The sequence below is a fragment of the Eulemur rufifrons genome, chromosome 8 (assembly GCF_041146395.1).
Source record: "Eulemur rufifrons isolate Redbay chromosome 8, OSU_ERuf_1, whole genome shotgun sequence".
NCBI classification, from domain to species: domain Eukaryota; kingdom Metazoa; phylum Chordata; class Mammalia; order Primates; family Lemuridae; genus Eulemur; species Eulemur rufifrons.
This window is the reverse complement of record NC_090990.1, coordinates 83,582,431-83,599,532: the sequence shown is the minus strand read 5'-3', so window position 1 is coordinate 83,599,532 and position 17,102 is coordinate 83,582,431. Positions and strand designations below refer to the sequence as shown.

General features: G+C 38.6%; 1 protein-coding gene across 7 annotated transcripts in view; it reads right to left on the bottom strand.

The window, feature by feature from the left end:
- DNM3 (dynamin 3) overlaps positions 1-17,102 on the bottom strand; it is a 533,160-nt gene that overhangs the window by 397,995 nt on the left and 118,063 nt on the right. For all 7 annotated transcript variants that reach the window (XM_069478342.1, XM_069478346.1, XM_069478347.1 and 4 more), the window contains exons 3-4: positions 4,261-4,410; positions 2,906-3,109 (exon numbers count right to left, since the gene is read on the bottom strand). In XM_069478342.1, the coding sequence (XP_069334443.1) occupies positions 2,906-3,109; positions 4,261-4,410 (354 nt within the window). The remainder of the gene's footprint in view (positions 1-2,905; positions 3,110-4,260; positions 4,411-17,102) is intronic.

The following is a 17,102-nucleotide window of genomic DNA, read 5'->3' as shown; positions in this document are numbered from 1 at the left end:
CCATATCCTTTGTAAACCAGTAAATGTGTTTCCCTGAGTTCTGTGAGCCACTCAAGCAAATTAATAGAACCCAAGAAAAGGGTTTAGGGGACCCTATTTATAGCCACTTGGTCAGAAGCACAGGTAAAACAACCTGGAACTTGCGATTGGCATTGGAAGTGGAGGGCAGTCTTGTGGGACTGAGCCCTGAACCAGTGTGATCTGACGCTATTCCAGTGTAGAACTGAATTGAGTTGGACGACACCCAACACCTGGTGTCTGCTGCAGAAAAGAATTGATTGCTTGCTTGCTGGTGGGGAGAAATCATCACATATCTGGTGTCAGAAGCATGCCATGAGAGTATATAGTGGGAGAAACTGAGTTAGTTTTTTCCACAAGGACTAAGTGTGGACTTTTCAGGAATGAGACTGTGTTGCATTCACTAGAATTCACTGATGGAAGAACTATTAATATCCCCATCACAATCAGACCACCACAGCTCAGTGTCCTGTGGGACAACAAGGCTATGGAGACTGGAATGGTTTAGCATCATTTTTTATTACCAGATTCCAATCCCAGTCCATGCTCTGGCTATTCCAAGCCACTGACACTGGAGAGGGAGCCCTGGTGTTGGTCCTCACCTAGCCATCTGGAGACTTGACCTGCTTTGTTCCAAGCCCCAATCTCAGGGAGGTTGGAGGAAGCCAAGAAGAAGCAAACCAATCACTATTGCAGAATTCTGTAAAGGCTCAGGAAGTAGAGAGCCACATCCAGGGTGCAGGAGCTGAAAATAGGAGAATTGGCTGAAGGTTCATATAGGACACTGTTAGATTCCAAATCCGTTTCTTCATTTTACACAACCACTCAGCTACCCTTCTTCAACCTCAGCAGAATACTAAAGATTTACTTTCAGAAGAGGTTGAGCCAAAGGGACTTCAGGCTCAAGAAGACCTTCAGGAATGCCATTATGGAAGCAGAGAGATCAATTAAAAGTCTACATACCCTCCTTCCCACTCCCTGCCCCACCAACTGTTGGCTTCAAGGACACTAAACATCAGGCTTACAGCAGACAAGCTCAAGAGAAAATACTCACAGAATCTAACAGCTGAGGAAGTCTCCTAACAAGTCTCAGCCCAATTACCCTATGGAAAATCCACTGGTCAATGAATCCTTTTCATGTACATACATCACCTTTTTAATGCTCCACTTGTATAGAAACAAGCAGCAGAAGATCATCAAACATTTGAAAAAAGTCTATCACATCAAACACAGCAACAAAAACACCCAGAAAACAATGGACTCAGGGACAATGTAGATTACAAAAGGAAAACCTCAAAAAGCTCTCATTAAAATTTTTAGAGAAGATATTGCACTTGTGAAACCAAAAGCAGAATGCTATTTTTTAAAATAAAAATAACTTTCACAAAATAAGAAAATGATTTTCAAACTTTTAAAATTAATTAGAAGAAGATAAGGTCTTACAAAAAGTAGAACAAAAAGACAAACAAATGGATGATAGAAGAGAAAGATTCAAAAAAAGAAGATTAATTCAGGAGTTCTAACATGCTAATAATAAAAATTACAGATAAAGAGAACAAAGAAAATGGGGGAAATTAATTACTAAAAAGAAGAAAAATTCCTAGAATTGAAGAACATGCATCTCCATATTGAAAGGACACACCACTGAATGCCCTTCCATAATTACTTTAAACAAACACACAGTAAGGCCCATCACTGGGGTCTCCGAAGATAAATTGTCATTACTCAGTTCAGAGAAATTAAAAATTAAAACAGCAACATACAGGCTGGGCATGGTGGCTCACACCTGTAATCCTAGCACTCTGAGAGGCCAAGGCAGGAAGATTGCTTGATCTCAGGAGTTTAAGACCACCCTGAGCAAGAGCAAGACCCCCATCTCTACTAAAAATAGAAAAATTAGCCAGGCACTGTGGTGCACGCCTGTAGTCCCAGCTACTCAGGAGGCTGAGGCAGGAAGATCACTTGAGCCCAGGAGTTTGAGGTTGCAGTGATCTACGATGACGCCATTGCACTCTACCCAGGGTGACAGAGTGAGACTCTGTCTCAAAAAAAAAAAAAAAAAAAAAAAAATCAACATACAAAAGGGACTTTTCTCGATTATGAAATGCCAATAACAGATAAATTCCTACTTTTGCAATTTATCTCAATTATAAGGTAAGTAATATCTTACATTCATTAAAAGAGCTTCCTATTTTAAAGAAACAAACAAAAACCACAACAAAATTCTTCATTAGGAGTATATTCAGGTAACTCTTATAATAATTAGAAGACTGAATTCTGCTGTACCAGAAGTTTATTTATTGACTTTTTAAAAGTCTAGGCCAGGCATGGTGGCTCATGCCTGTAATCTTAGCACTTTGGGAGGTTGAGGTAGGAGGATCACTTGAGGCAAGGAGTTAGAGATCAGCCTGGGCAACATAGCAAGATTCCATCTCTACCAAAAATTTAAAAATTAGCTGGACATGTTGGCGTCCACCTATAATCCCAGCTAACTCAGGAGGCTGAGGCAGGAGGATTGCTTGCATCCAGGAGTTCAAGGCTACAGTGAGCTATGATCACACCACTGCTCTCCAGCCTGGGTGACAGAGCAAGACCTTGTCTCAATCAGTCAATAAAATGAAATAAAATAGTCCATGAAGCTTAGAGGTGTCTATTTTCTTAGATCTCAGTTATTCTTACATTTATTTATGTAGGTTTGAACTTAGATCTCAGTTATTCTTACATTTATTTATGTAGGTTTGAACTATATTCTCTACTTATTTTTCTTTCAGCATCTAAAATACAAAAGATTTAACAGCATTAATGAGAATTTGTGTTACCTCTAAATATACTAAAACTCTTGACATTTTAAACTAATTCCCTCTCATCTTCAGGGTCACACACTTACCTTGAGGATCAACTTCTTTAGCTAGCTTCAGTGCATCTGAGTTTGCAAGATCAGTGTTGGCTGGGGTAACAGCCAAAATCAAACAATTCTCCCTCGTGATGAACTGCATAATCATTTCTCTGATCTGATACTCAATATCTGGTGGCTGATCTCCCACGGGCACTTTAGTTATTCCAGGTAGGTCGATAAGGGTCAGATTTAACACTGTGTGGAAAGGATAAGAGTCTTACACACACCTTCAGTGCTAAACAATAACAATAAAGAATCATTTGTCACTTAGTTCAGCTGTATACATTGTGTATCTGAACGACTCCAACCCAAGTGTGTTAGAATAAAAAGCATAGAATGCAAAATGATTTTGCTAATTTTTTTCTATTTTTATGATATGATTGTGCTATGCCAAATGATCACTTCAATATAATTTGAAAGGCACTTATTTGCATGCCTAACAGTTTTCTCCGAGAGCTGTCGTACCCGTAACTAGGGAGTTATAATTAAAACACTGAACAGTAAATGCATATGCTGCCCGCCAGCCTTGTATATCACCTTCAAATGGTATAGAAATTCTCAGGGTAAGATCTGCCCTTCCCTTAAAAAGTGTCATATGCTATTTATAGAAGGTTAGCCACTTAGCCTAGTAGAAAGCTGTTAGCCATTTGTGGAGCCCTGAGCTTACCGAGCAGGCTATACAAGCAGAGTCAGTGACAACATGACTCCAGTCTAACCTCTCTGTACACAAAGTGCTGGCACCAGGTCCCTTTAGGAAGTCATAACTGAGCTTATGTCATTCATGCTCTGTTTCAAAAGCAACAGAGCGAGGTAGAGGATGACACAAGAAAATTTGTCCCACTAAAAATTTAGTCAGAATAGAGGCTATTTCCCATCATATATCGTGAATTGGTTACCTAATTTGTAAGTTCCTGCTGCTAGTCTGTGTGGAAAAAAATCACAGTTGATTCCTCAGGAAAAAAATAAATAGGAAAATATAGTGCTGCAAGGCAGTCAAACAGGGGAAGACTAAACCACGGTACCATGTACCACAAAGATTTCTGCAAAGACTAAAGATATTAAAAATGCAAGTTTTCATATATACCCCTCTTGAATCCTAAAAGTTTATAATAAAAATAAAGGAAATTTTTTAAATGACTAACTCAATTTTGATTTTTTTAAAGTTATCTCCCCCTGACTCTGCATAAATATTCAAAGAGCTCTTTGAACCACACCATTCATTGATGGCAGTGTCCAAACACTACCCAAGAAACTCAGCACATCTTGTATCTTCTATAAGATAATGTACGTTAATTAATGTAGTAAAAATTTTTTAGAAGAAATTGGAATTTTATTATTTTACTTACCATGTGGGGAATAGACTCGTAAATTAATGGGTATAGAGGAGATGCCTTTATTCATTCCAGTCACTCGATCTGTTTCCGCTTCAATCTCATGGCGAACTTCATCAAAATCTGTAAATTTCTTTCCTTTGCAATGTAGAAATTCAGCATATTCTACAAAAGACAAAAATAATACAATCTAAATTCATGCATTTTTTTGCCATAATTATAAGGAAACATGTTTCTTTAATTATAAGTCAAAGTATCCAATATTGTCTCTTCAACCATCATAATGACAGAGCACAATAGTTACTAAGAATCACAGTTAATACTTGGATATAGTAAACATAGTACAAATACTGTGAATGCTAAATTTGCTAATTTTCAGATAAGCAATTAAGTACTATAAGCATTTCTTAAAACACTTAGCCTATTAAATAATTTAAAGAGAAGTTTGACTGTCCAAATGAAAAAACAAATAACAGCACCAGATTGTCAAAGTCATTCTAGGATACCTACGAATCCTGTCGGCACTTCCCTTTTCAGTATCACCAGTTCATCAGGATGAAATGCTAAGATATATAAATATATCCTCAGAAGGCAAGGTGAATTAGAAACCAAATTTGCTTAATTCTTTAAAAAGAAATAACGTGGAATATTTTAGCTTAAAAACATACTATTCAAAATACTACATCAACTTGTGGAAAGACATTTTCTCAAGAAAAAAAGATAACAGTATTACATCAAATACTTAGGTGTAATCCAAAAAAAAAAAAAAAAATCAGTACCTAGACAGAAGGAAAAACTCTAAAATAACCACAAAAATAACAGAAAACTAGTATTTTTTAAAATTTAAGTAACATACTATCAACTGTAATACTGTCAATTTCTATACCTACATCCAGAGATAACAGGTATATGAAAAATAACACAATTTAAAAGGGAAGCTAGTACAGTATTATTATATTTGAAACTTGGGTGTAATTTTAACAAAGGAACAAGTCTTAACAAATATTTTAGTTTCTCTAATAACTAGCTGAAGAATTGCTCTGCCAAACTTAGACTAAGTCTAAACATCTCGGACCAAATGCCAGCTGAGACAACTATTAGTAGCCTTTCTACCATTCTCCACCATAAACATTTAATTTTCACCTTTGAAGATTAAATGGCAAGGCCAATAGGCAGACAGTTACAAGATGTGGTCACCTGTCTTCAAGCAGCTTAGCATTAACTTGAAGAGCTAATGATTGTATCACAGAGGAAAAAACCTAACACAAGCAGCATGAAATCAGTGCTGATCTACACTAAAATTATGTGAAAAGTAGAGATTGGATAAATGGCTTCAAGCTGCAGTGCCCAAAAAAAGAAGTGAGATACGAACTGAATCCTGAAGATTGGGGAGGATTTCAGTATGTGCAGGGAGGAGGAAAGGTCTTTCAGAGAATCAGAGAATCTTAAATGCTTCAACAAATCTGTGGCAGGTTGTCATCAGCTTCTGCTTGGACCCATCCACTGATGGAGAACTGAGACTTGGACCTTTCTGGAAAAAAACTCTTATTGGAAAATGTTTACGTTGGTATGAAACCTGCTTTTGTGTCACAGTCCATTGGTCCAACTTTTGCCTTCTAGAGCCACTCAGACAAAGTCTTCCATGTCAAAAGGCCAGGGACTAAGCTTTGTGTCAGCTCCAAGCATTCCTCTCCTTCTGGGGCCTCTCTCACCACCTCTCCTTGCTTGTCTGACCACTGCTCGGGCCTGCTGGGAGCAAAGATTCCCCACCACCATGGCTGCACAGGACTGGAAAGGTCATAGACTCCCAAAGTCGACCAAGGAGCTTCTGCTTTAATTTACCAAAGAACTGAAATGGCCTGGCTTTCAGGGTGTGAGAATGACAGTCAGACACAGACTTAACTTCTGTCTTTCCTGTCAATGTGCACGGACATGAATATTTTTCTCTCTTAGTTTCTCCATGTAATGAGATATGCCACTTTCTGAAAAACAGCAGGCTGAGTCTCCCGGAAGTTCCTTCCCTTAATGGTAGAAGTATTTACAACAAGAAAGATCCAACAGGCTTCAGAAATCTTGCCTGGAGAGATCACCATATCATTTGGCATGTTCTTTCACATGTTTATCCTCACAGATGCTGTTTGTATTAGAATATAAATTCCCAGAAGATACAGCCTTCATTTTATTACCCACTCAGTGCTGAGGCCAGTACCATGTGAATGTAACAGTTTAAAGATGAGTAGAGGACAAAACAATAAGAAAAACAATGAGGGGCCGGGCGCGGTGGCTCACGCCTGTAATCCTAGCACTCTGGGAGGCCGAGGCGGGTGGATCGCTCAAGGTGAGGAGTTCGAGACCAGCCTGAGCGAGACCCCCGTCTCTACTAAAAATAGAAAGACATTATATGGACAACTAAAAATCTATATAGAAAAAATTAGCCGGGCATGGTGGCGCATGCCTGTAGTCCCAGCTACTCGGGAGGCTGAGGCAGAAGGATCGCTTAAGCCGAGGAGTTTGAGGTTGCTGTGAGCTAAGCTGACGCCACGGCACTCACTCTAGCCTGGGCAACAAAGTGAGACTCTGTCTCAAAAAAAAAAATAAAAAAAAAAAAAAAAAAAAGAAAAAAAAAGAAAAAAAAAAGAAAAACAATGAGGAACAAAATAAGTCAGATTCCAGAAAACAAGCAAAAATTAATAATTAAAAATGAGTCAGAAATAATTTAGACGAAATTGAATTGTATTTTTTTCAGCTCAATATATTTTGTGTAAAATGCACACTTGAGGACTTATGGCAATCACAATTGTTACTGTCATAGAGTTAATAAGCTTCTGGATCAAGGACAACATTTTCAATTGTCATTAATCAATAAATTCAAGTTAACACAAATGCGAACTCTTGTTGCCACTAGATGGCGCCTACTTGCTTTCTCTGCAGAAAACCAATGCCCTTCCAGAAGGTTGTAAAATCAATGCAATTTTCATATGTGGTTTAAATTAGTTCCTGGACTCCTGAAAAGGCTTTTATCTTGGAATTGGGAGATTATAATCATGCAGGGCCATCTCAAACCCTTGTGTCTTTTTAAGGATAGGGTTTCGCAGGCAGATTCAGGGATGCTGGTAGTCATTTATCTGACTAATATTTATTAAGCTCCTACTACTTGCCAAGCACTGTTTTAGAAACTGGGATACAGTAAAAGGGAAAAAATAAGTCTCTAGACTCACAAAGCTTGAATTCTAAGGAGGTGAAGGAAAACAGTAAACAGTGTGCACGTGCCAGATGCTAAGTGCCAGGGAGAAAATAAAACAGTAGGGGGATACTAAATGCTTTGGGGGCAGAAAGTTGCTTGGTCATTCTACAGAGAAGGCTTCTCTGATATGATAAAGTGACATTGAGCAAAGACTCAAGAATGGGAGGGAGCAAGCCATGTTGGACTCAAAGGTGTTGGGCAGAGTGCCTGAGCAGACGTGCGCTCAGCCTAAGAAGAGGGCAGTCCATGTAGCTGGAGCACTGGGCATGCAGGGGACAGAGGGAGGAAGAGAGACCAGTGCTATGGACAGACCTGGATCTGGAGGGCCTGTGGGCCATATTAAGGACCTTAATCTTTACTCTGAGTGAGATGATAGACCATTTGAAGGGTTTTAGATAGAGGGCAAATGTGATGTGACCTAGCTTTGAAACAACTATGGCTGCTGTGTTGGGAACAGGCAATGGGGAGTGAGGAGGAAGCGTGTGATCAGAACAATCCAGGTTAGAGATGATGGGGCTTGGACCAAATTGGCAGCAGTGCTGATGGTGAAAAGTGGTTGAACTCTAATAAAAAAAACTAACAGTATCTACTGACGGATTAAAGCTGGGTGGGAGAAAGACAGGCATCAAGGATAACTTCAAGGAGTGTGACCTCAGCAAGCAGAAGGATTTTGAAATAGAATAGACTGAAGGGAAGAGGCAGGGATGGGATGGGATGGGGGTTGGGCATCAGGAGTTTGGTTTGGGACCTTTTAAGCTTGTGTTACCCATTACACCCCACCAGAGTGGAGAAACAAAACCACTGCTAAGGTTGAGGATCACACGGCTGGAGGAGACACGATTCACATTCACAGTCTTCTCATAGGTTTGTCTGTTTACTTTGAAAATTTTCCTGAAGATGGCAGTCAAGTGCTTGAGGAAAAGGGCAGCTTTTCCTAATTAGCACAAGAATGCATTTGGGGCTAAGATACATGAGAAGGAAGCAGTTCAATCAAGCTAGAGATGCATATTTGGGATTCACTAAAGTCAGGTGAGTGATGAGATCACTAAGTGAGAAAGCTAGATAGGGAAGAGGTCAGAGAACTGGGCCCTGGGTTTTCCAAAGTTCAGGGATCAGGAGATGAAGACTGAAAAGGAAGGAGAAAAATCAAGAGATCCTCCACTCCATCAAATCCTGCTAACATGTCAAGGAACATGAGGACTAAGAATGGAGCACAGAATTTAGCAACTTGAGAGTCCTTCGGGAGGTTGACAAGAGCTGTTACAGTGGCAAGGGGTGAAAGCCTGTTTGGAAGAGGTTTAAAGGAGAAGAGGGGAAGTAGAGACTGATTATAGATAATTCTTTTAAGGAGTTTTGTTGTAAACGAGAGGAAAGAAGGGAGAGGGCAGCTGGAGAGGGCTGTGAAGTCAAGGGAGAGTTTCGTAAAGATGACAAGTGAATGGCCTGCTCACAGGCTAATGCCAGCAGTCCGGTATTGAGGGCAAGGTGATACAGAAGCAAGAAGGGACAATGCTGAAGCCATGTCTTAGGCAAGAGGCCGTGAGAGGCCAAAAAGAAGGAAAGCAAGATGCCAGTCAGTACATCCATAGCAACAGGAAGGAGGCAGAACAATGAGTGCAGAGGAGATGAACAGGTAGAACTGATGGTGGTGGGAGTGTGTGAGATTCATCCAGTGACAGTGGAGATTTAGCATATTTATCTGAAGTCATTTTATATCATACATATATAAATACATACATACTCACTGGTTAAACCATATAAATACTATTACTTCTTTCACAAAATACATCTCTCTCTCTCTCTCTCTCTCTCTGTCTCTGTCTCACACACAGACACACACACACACACACACACACACACATCCATAGAGTGATTCTAAATGATGACCTAAAAGCTAAGAGTAACCATAGCAGGGATGTCAACTTGGGTCTAATCTATGTCCATCCCTGGGGATGAGAACTGCCCAGCACATCAGGAAAATTGATAGGGCAGGGACCACAACATACTTTTTTCAGTGGGACCCAGAGAGGCTCCTGGGAAAGAATTCATCCTACAGGATGGAAAATTCAGGCAAAACCAGCTGACCTGAGCTGTCAGGAAGGGGCTGTCTATAACCCATCCTCTACCTAGCTCCAGAGACGCATGGGTCTGTGTCCCCTTGTCTCTAACTAGAATGATCATTGTCAGATTACATATCCCACTTTCCTGTTAGAAAAACATGGCAACCATAACTATTCTACAATTCATAGCTACAAGATTATACTCACCAGTAAGGTGAGTTCCACTAGCAACAGGTAAGCCAGCCCTGTTACGGGATGCCTGCCCCGCAGCAAGCAGACCATAAATAGGTGGACAGCAGAGGTGGCACAAATGTTTTTGCACAGTTGACCACAATTGCCATTAAGGGGGATCACTGATCAGCTTATATCCTTACACAATTCCTAAATAAAACTTTGTTAGCAGTGCAGGGTTGAAAAAAAATCACAGCTTGACTCCCCGCTATTCCAAAACACAAAGAGATGGAAATCTTATCACAAAATTAATGCATCACTTACTATACTTACCTCTAAAAAGAATGTTCACATGAGTTTGTGGATAAAGGAAATTCTAATATTTAAGCCAAATTCTATCGAACAAGCTGTCCTAGCTGATCAATAGCTAGACTTTTTAAGAGGTGGTAAATGTGTGTCTTCTGAGATTTTTATGCCATGGGAAACTATTATAGTATGTCTGTAGGTTCACACAATCTCATCTTACGGTTTTGAGATATATTCTTGCTCACAGAAAGGTACAATTTCCAGGGGCATGAGCTCTCTTGACATGTTCTCAGTGTTCCTTTCATTGTAAATGCTCGGTAATGGGCACACAAAATAGTTTCTTTCTCAAACAATTCCAGGCTTCAGCCCAGCATCAATCTGAATAGACAGTGTATTAAATTTCCCAGCCACAAGCTCATATAAAGGATGCAGACTATGTGTGTATAACCATTGAAACCCTCATGATGCATCTACAAAATTCTATTTTGCAGCAGTATAGCCCGTCTTACTGAAATTCATGTTTTGGTTTCTAATAAAACTCCTATGGTTTTAGTTTCACAAAATAAAACTAGTTTTAAATATTTTTCCTGCTTTCTCAGTGTTAAAAATATCCTACATTTGAATCAAAGGTTAAGATACATTTTTATATCAAAGAATAATTAGAGAGGAAAGGGGAGAATATTCAAAAAATCACAGCCGTAACTATTTTATTTTTATTTCCCTGTAAAACATTTTAGCACTGTCATTTCTACTGGTCATGAAAAACAAATTATGCTAGGTTAAACAACTGACAAATTGTTTGGGGAAGGATGAGATGGTTTATGCTTGGGCAACGTTCCAATCATCTGTGAAAAGCACAGCATGACCGTAAGAATTTAAATATTTCCAATATGCCCTTACATTGGGAAAAATATGCGCATGTTTCAATTAATCAAGATTTAGTAGAAAGAAATAATTATGGAGCACTAGCATATCACCTTGTCCATCTTTATTCTAAGAACTGGTGTCCTCAGTATTTTAGCTGGAGTCTTATTTCTGAAATCTGTTAATAGCGATGTTTTGTGAGCACAGGGCTCCAGTGAAAATAGAGTACATGGGTCACGTAAACAAGGGACAGTTTTCAGTGCAACTAGCTGAATTCACTGGCTGTAAAGAACATTTATGGATGACTGTATTTAAAAACGTATTTCCTCCAAGGCAGAGGCTACATTTTACTTTTCTGTGTTTCCCTAATGCCTATCGTGTTGAGAGTAAAGAACATGTGTAGATTTCTTCCTTCTACAAAGCAGTCTACTTTGTACATACAGTTGAGTAATGCCAGTTTTAAAAAACAATGCTTCCAATAAATACTCCACGTTCTCACTCATACATGGAAGCTAAAAAAGCTGATCTCACAGAAGTAGAGGGTAGAATAGTGGTTATCAGCAAAGGAGAAGGGAAGGGTGTATAGGAAGAGGTTGGTTAACAGATACAAAATTACCTCTAGACAGGAGGAGTAAACTCCAGTGTTCTATAACACTGTAGGGTGACCATAATTAACAATAATTTATTAAACATTTTCAAATAGCTAGAAGAAAGGATTCTGAATATTCCCAACACTGAGAAATGATAAATGTTTGAGGTGATAGATATGCTAATTGCAGAGCTTTGCTCATTACACATAGTATACATGTACTGAAATATCATACTGTACCCCATGAATATGTATACTTATTACGTATCAATTAAAAATAATAACCAAAAAATGCTTTCATCAAGCCGTAAAGTCATTCCAAATTGAAGGCAAATCATAGAATTGTGGTTTAAATGAATTACAAATTCATTTATAAATATAAATTATATAGGATCCAGATATAAAGCAGAACTCAATTGTGTTGCTAAGGTAAACAAGTCTAGCAATCAGGAAAAAAAGGAAATCTAAGGAAGCAAACAATTAACGTCAAGGAGTGCAGCAGTGGCTGAAAGGCAGAGGTCTCAGTAGGAGGGTTAAGAACAATGGGGTGGGGCAGGAGTAGGGAGGGCGAAGATTTCACAGCAGACAAAAGGCTGGTGCAGTGCAGGTATCAGAGACCAGACACAGAGACTAGGGTTTAGGATCAGGGCTCTGGTACTCTCCAGTCAGAGAAGGACATCAAAACAGAACTCCAGACTCAAATGAGCCGATGGTACCAGGCAGAAAACCAAGATGCAGATTCAGGCATGGAATGGAAGGTAGCACGGTTCTCACAAGATACAAAGCCAAAGCCAGTGAATAGGAGTCAGAGTCAAGAGAGATCAATATCAATGCCACCTTGATATTTGCTACTCAATGATGGCTTTTACCATTTTCTTTCCTAAGGGCTGGCTGGCCCTAAAGCCTGGATGCTGGATGAGGTTAAAACAACCTGTGAGGGTTAAGTGACTCTAGATGAGTAGTGCTAGTGTCTGAGAGCAAGGCCAGCATTCTAAAGAACTCCCCAGAGATGAGGGACTTGTATGGAATATTCTACCATATGCATCCCAAGTAACAATCAGAGAATCTGGCAGCTGTAATACCTACGTAGCTCAATTTAGTTCTACATTTTTTTCCAAAGAAGCCTGAAGAGTATAACAAAAATCAACTCTATTTCATATTCATAGTTACCATGCAAAACATAATCAAGAGATAAACTATATTCCAAATACTGAAAACAAGTAAGAAGCACACCAAGCACTTGGCCCAAAATTGCAAAATGGATAATTATTCTAAGTCACAGCATCATCTGACATGATTGTCCTCTTCCCTGAAACATTCTCTTCCACTGATTCCCATTATTCCAGCTTTTCTGATTTTTCTCCTTCTTCACTGATTCCTCTTGCTCCGTGACCTTTGTTCACTGTTCCTTCCCTTCTCTTCTATACTTCCAAATATCACACTGCACCTAGACTTCCTTCTAGACCTTCTTCCTTGCATTGTCATCTCCATCCTCTTTCTAAGTGATCTCATCTAATCTCATGGCCTTAAAAAAATTTTACGTATATCCCCCAAATTCATGAATCAAGCTCTCATCTCTCCCTGCAATTCCAGATTTGTCCATATCTAATTCTAATGCTTAATTGACATTTTCATTTAAATGCCTAACAGATATCTCAAAATTAGCCTGCCCAAAACTAAACTCTTAATTCCCTACTACCCGCCCCTTCCATTATCCATACCTACTCCCTGCCCTTCCCCTAGTCTTCCTCATCTAAATTATTGATACCACCATTGAATTAGGTTCCCACACCAAACCAGAGCCATCTTTGCATCCCTTCTTCTTTTCCTCAGCTCTCTTCCAAATCCCTTCTCACTGCCTCCACTGTGGCCATGCCACTCCTAAGCCTGCACCTCCTTCCTGGACTACGGTAAGAGCAGCCTAACTCTTCTTCCTGATTCCACTCCTGCTCCACCGAATCCATTCTTCACCCTGCAACAGGAAAGATCTTTTGAAAACATACATCAGATCATGTGTTGCCTCTGTTTAAAACTTTTTATTGGCTTTCCGGTGCATTTAGAAAAATCCGGATTCCTCAGCCTGGCCTACAAAGTCTGAGACAGTCTGCCACTCATCTACCTCTCTGATGCCGTCCCTATCCCTGTCCCCTCTCCCTGCAATGACCTCCTTCCTGCTACTCAAGCACACCAAGCCCCTGCCTACCTCAGGGCCTCTCTGTAAGCTGCTCCTCTTCTGGAATGTTCTTCCCTCAGATCTCTGCTTTTGTGGCTCCTTCCTGTCATTTACTATCATCCAAAATATCATCTCTTTAGAGAGGCTTCCCTGACCAGGCAAAGGAGCAGCTCTTAGTCACATTCTATTACTATACATTGTCCAATTTGTTTTCTTCAGTACACATAGTCACTACCTGAAGTTTTCCTCGTTTGTTTTTTATTGCCTGTCTTCATTCACTAAAATGTGAAATCCGTGAGAACAGAAACATTATCCATCTTGCCCCTGTGGTATCCCCAGTGCCGGTGAATTGTATCTATTAGGCATTCTCTATATATTTGTTGAATCGATGAATAAATAAATGAGTGAATAAATCAATCAACAGACAAGCATTGGAAGAGGCTTGAGGTTTGTGGATGGGGAGAAGAAAATGATTATAAATATGTCTTTTGACATATTAAGCTTGAGATATCTTTGAAATATCTAAGTAAAGTTTCAAGCAGTCAGTTAGAAATATGGTCTGGAGTGTAGCCCAGGAGCTACAAATGTGAGAGTTACGATGTTGACATTGTAACTGAAGCCATGGTGTGGAAGAGACTGTCAAAGGGAGAATATGAAATCACACTAGGAAGAAGCCTTGGGTAGGTGCAACCTTAAATTGGCAAAGGAGACAGAAAGAGTGGCCAATGAGGTAGGAGAAAAAGCAGCCATATTTTGCCTCATAAAAAACAAAACAAAAAAAAATAGAGTAAATTTCAATAAGGAGAGAGTGTATGACATTGTCAAAAGCTGTTGGAAGGGCAACATAAGTACAAATTACTACTGGAATTGATAGAAATTGGGTATGTATTATATAGTTTCCTATATCCTTAAATAGTATTCTATACATAATTTAAACATTTTTTGTTATTTCAATGATTTTTCTATATATTACTTTGTTTATTTAAAAATTGTTTTAAATAAAATAAATAAAATAAAATAAAATAAAATAATTGTTTTAAATAAAATTGTGCTATTTTGTGGTTTTTGTTTTTATTTTTTCCTTGTGTCTTTTCCCTTGCTGTCAGGTTTATAGATGTCACTTCTTGCTGCTGGCAATTCATCTGTTTTTCATGCCATGTTCCCATTCTAACTTGTAGTTTTATATTTTACTCTAGACTGAGAAATCCAGTAACCCAGCTTACATAGTCTGAATCTAAAACAAGACTGGAAAAGCCCAGAATAAAGCCAGGACATTGTAATGCATGAAATTTAGATCAAAGACTTTGCAATATCAATTTTGGCTATTCAAGGCTCTTTTTTGCTTCCTTTTGATAACCAGCTAAATTTAGAAACTGAAAATACCAAAAAGAGGTTTCTAAATGAGGCGGTATTACAATGTTATTTAAGAATAATTGAACGTGCAAATTCGGAAATAGCAAATTATTCCATGTCATTCCTTATTTTAATAACACAACAAATAATCTGACAAGCAAAATTCTACAGAGTAATTAAAAGCAAAATGATAATAATTTGTCATGAAAATTCAAGTAATTAGATTTCAATACAGAAAATACAATAGAAAATTTAAGATTTGCGAAATGAAAATATTATTTCCTCACAGAACCTTAGACACAAGGAATGAAGTTTATAAATGGCATTTAAGTAGTAATAATATCAGAACTTCAAGTATATAAAGATGTAACTGAAAACATTTTTCAAAGAAAGTATTGGAGCTACAATATGCATTGCTGGATACATTATAATATCTCAACTGCTTGACAAAGAAAAACCTTTTCTATGAGTACGCATTTTTAAAAAATTTTTGAGAGACACAGTCTCCCTCAGTCACCCCGGCTGGAGTGCAGTGGTAGGATCATAGTTCACTGCAGCCTGGAACTCCTGGGCTCAAGCGATCAACCCTCCTCAGCCTCCTGAGTAGCAGAGACTACAGGTACACACCACCATGCCCAGCTAATTTTTTAAAAACTTTTTTAGAGAGAAGGTCTCAAACTCCTGGCCTCAAGCAATCCTCCTACCTCAGCCTCCTGAATTGCTGGGATTCCAGGATTGAGTCACTGCACCCTGAGTATGCACTTTTATTCACGAGTTGCCACCAACACTATTCCATCTAAATATATAAAGAAGATCTTTAGTGTATTTGGTAACGTCCTGAAATGTCTTCATGACAAATTCCTAGAAGTTGCTATCAGCTATAAACAGAGCCAACTTAATTTTTGTATATGGTGGAAGGTGTGGACCAAAGTTCATTTTTTACATGTAAATCTCCAATTTTTTCCAGTAACTTTTGTTAAAAAGACTACCATTTTTCCACTGAATTTCCCCTGTACCTTTGTCGAAAATCAATTGTCTATGTATGTGTAGATCCATTTTTGAACTCTATTCTGTTCCACTGATCTATTTCTATTTCTTTATGTCAATGCCACACTATTAATTATCATAGTTTTCTAGTAAGTTCTTGAAGTCAGGTAGTGTTAATTCTACAACTTTGTTGTTATTTTTCAAAGTTGTTTTGGCTCTTCTAGGTTCTTTGCATCTCACTATGAATTTTAGAATCAGTTTGTCAATTTCTACAAAACAATTTTTGAATCTTTATCTATAGCATTCTTTGTAATATTGCTCAGAAAAAGTTTCCTCCTCTGGCCCACACTTGCACACACATACACAAAGCACAAGAATTTTCCCATGAATGCCTGTTCTAATAAATATATTAAATTTAACAAAATTACAGATTCTTATAACTGGGAGGTACATCTCTAAACTCTGTCTCAATAGAGCAGTTGCTTAAGGTTGCTGTGAGGACAAGAGAATGGGCTACTTCTACCTCATTCACCAAAATTCTCCCAGTCACCAGTTATATGGTCTCAATAAATTTATATTACATCAAAGAATAAATGAAAGAAGACATTTAACATACAGTAAGTCCTTAATTTTAAAAACAAAGAGATTTTAAATAAACATATAACAACTAATCCAGATAGCAAAGGCCTTCCTCTCAGAAAGGTTCAACAACTTCCCTGAGGTCACACAGGTAGGAGGTGGCAGTCCAAGATTCAAATCCAGACATTCAGACTCCTGGGTACAATCTGTTAGCCACCCCACCTTAATTGTTTCTTCCTACTTCAAACCTTCCCCTCCCGGCTTTTCACAACTTCTTTGTTCTCAACTGTTCAAATTCTCAGCTTTTCACTACGTCTTTGTTCTCAACTGTTCTTTCTTTCCACCTACCACCCCCCCCAACACATATGTATACATGAGGATTTCCCAAAATACAGTAATCCTCTCTCTTATTCTTCACACCATGGTTCCCGTTTCAGGGCCATGGACCACTTTATGCATCTGAGGAAAGCCATGGAACTTTCCCCCATAAAAATGTACATACTTACATATACACAGAATTTTGCAAATAAT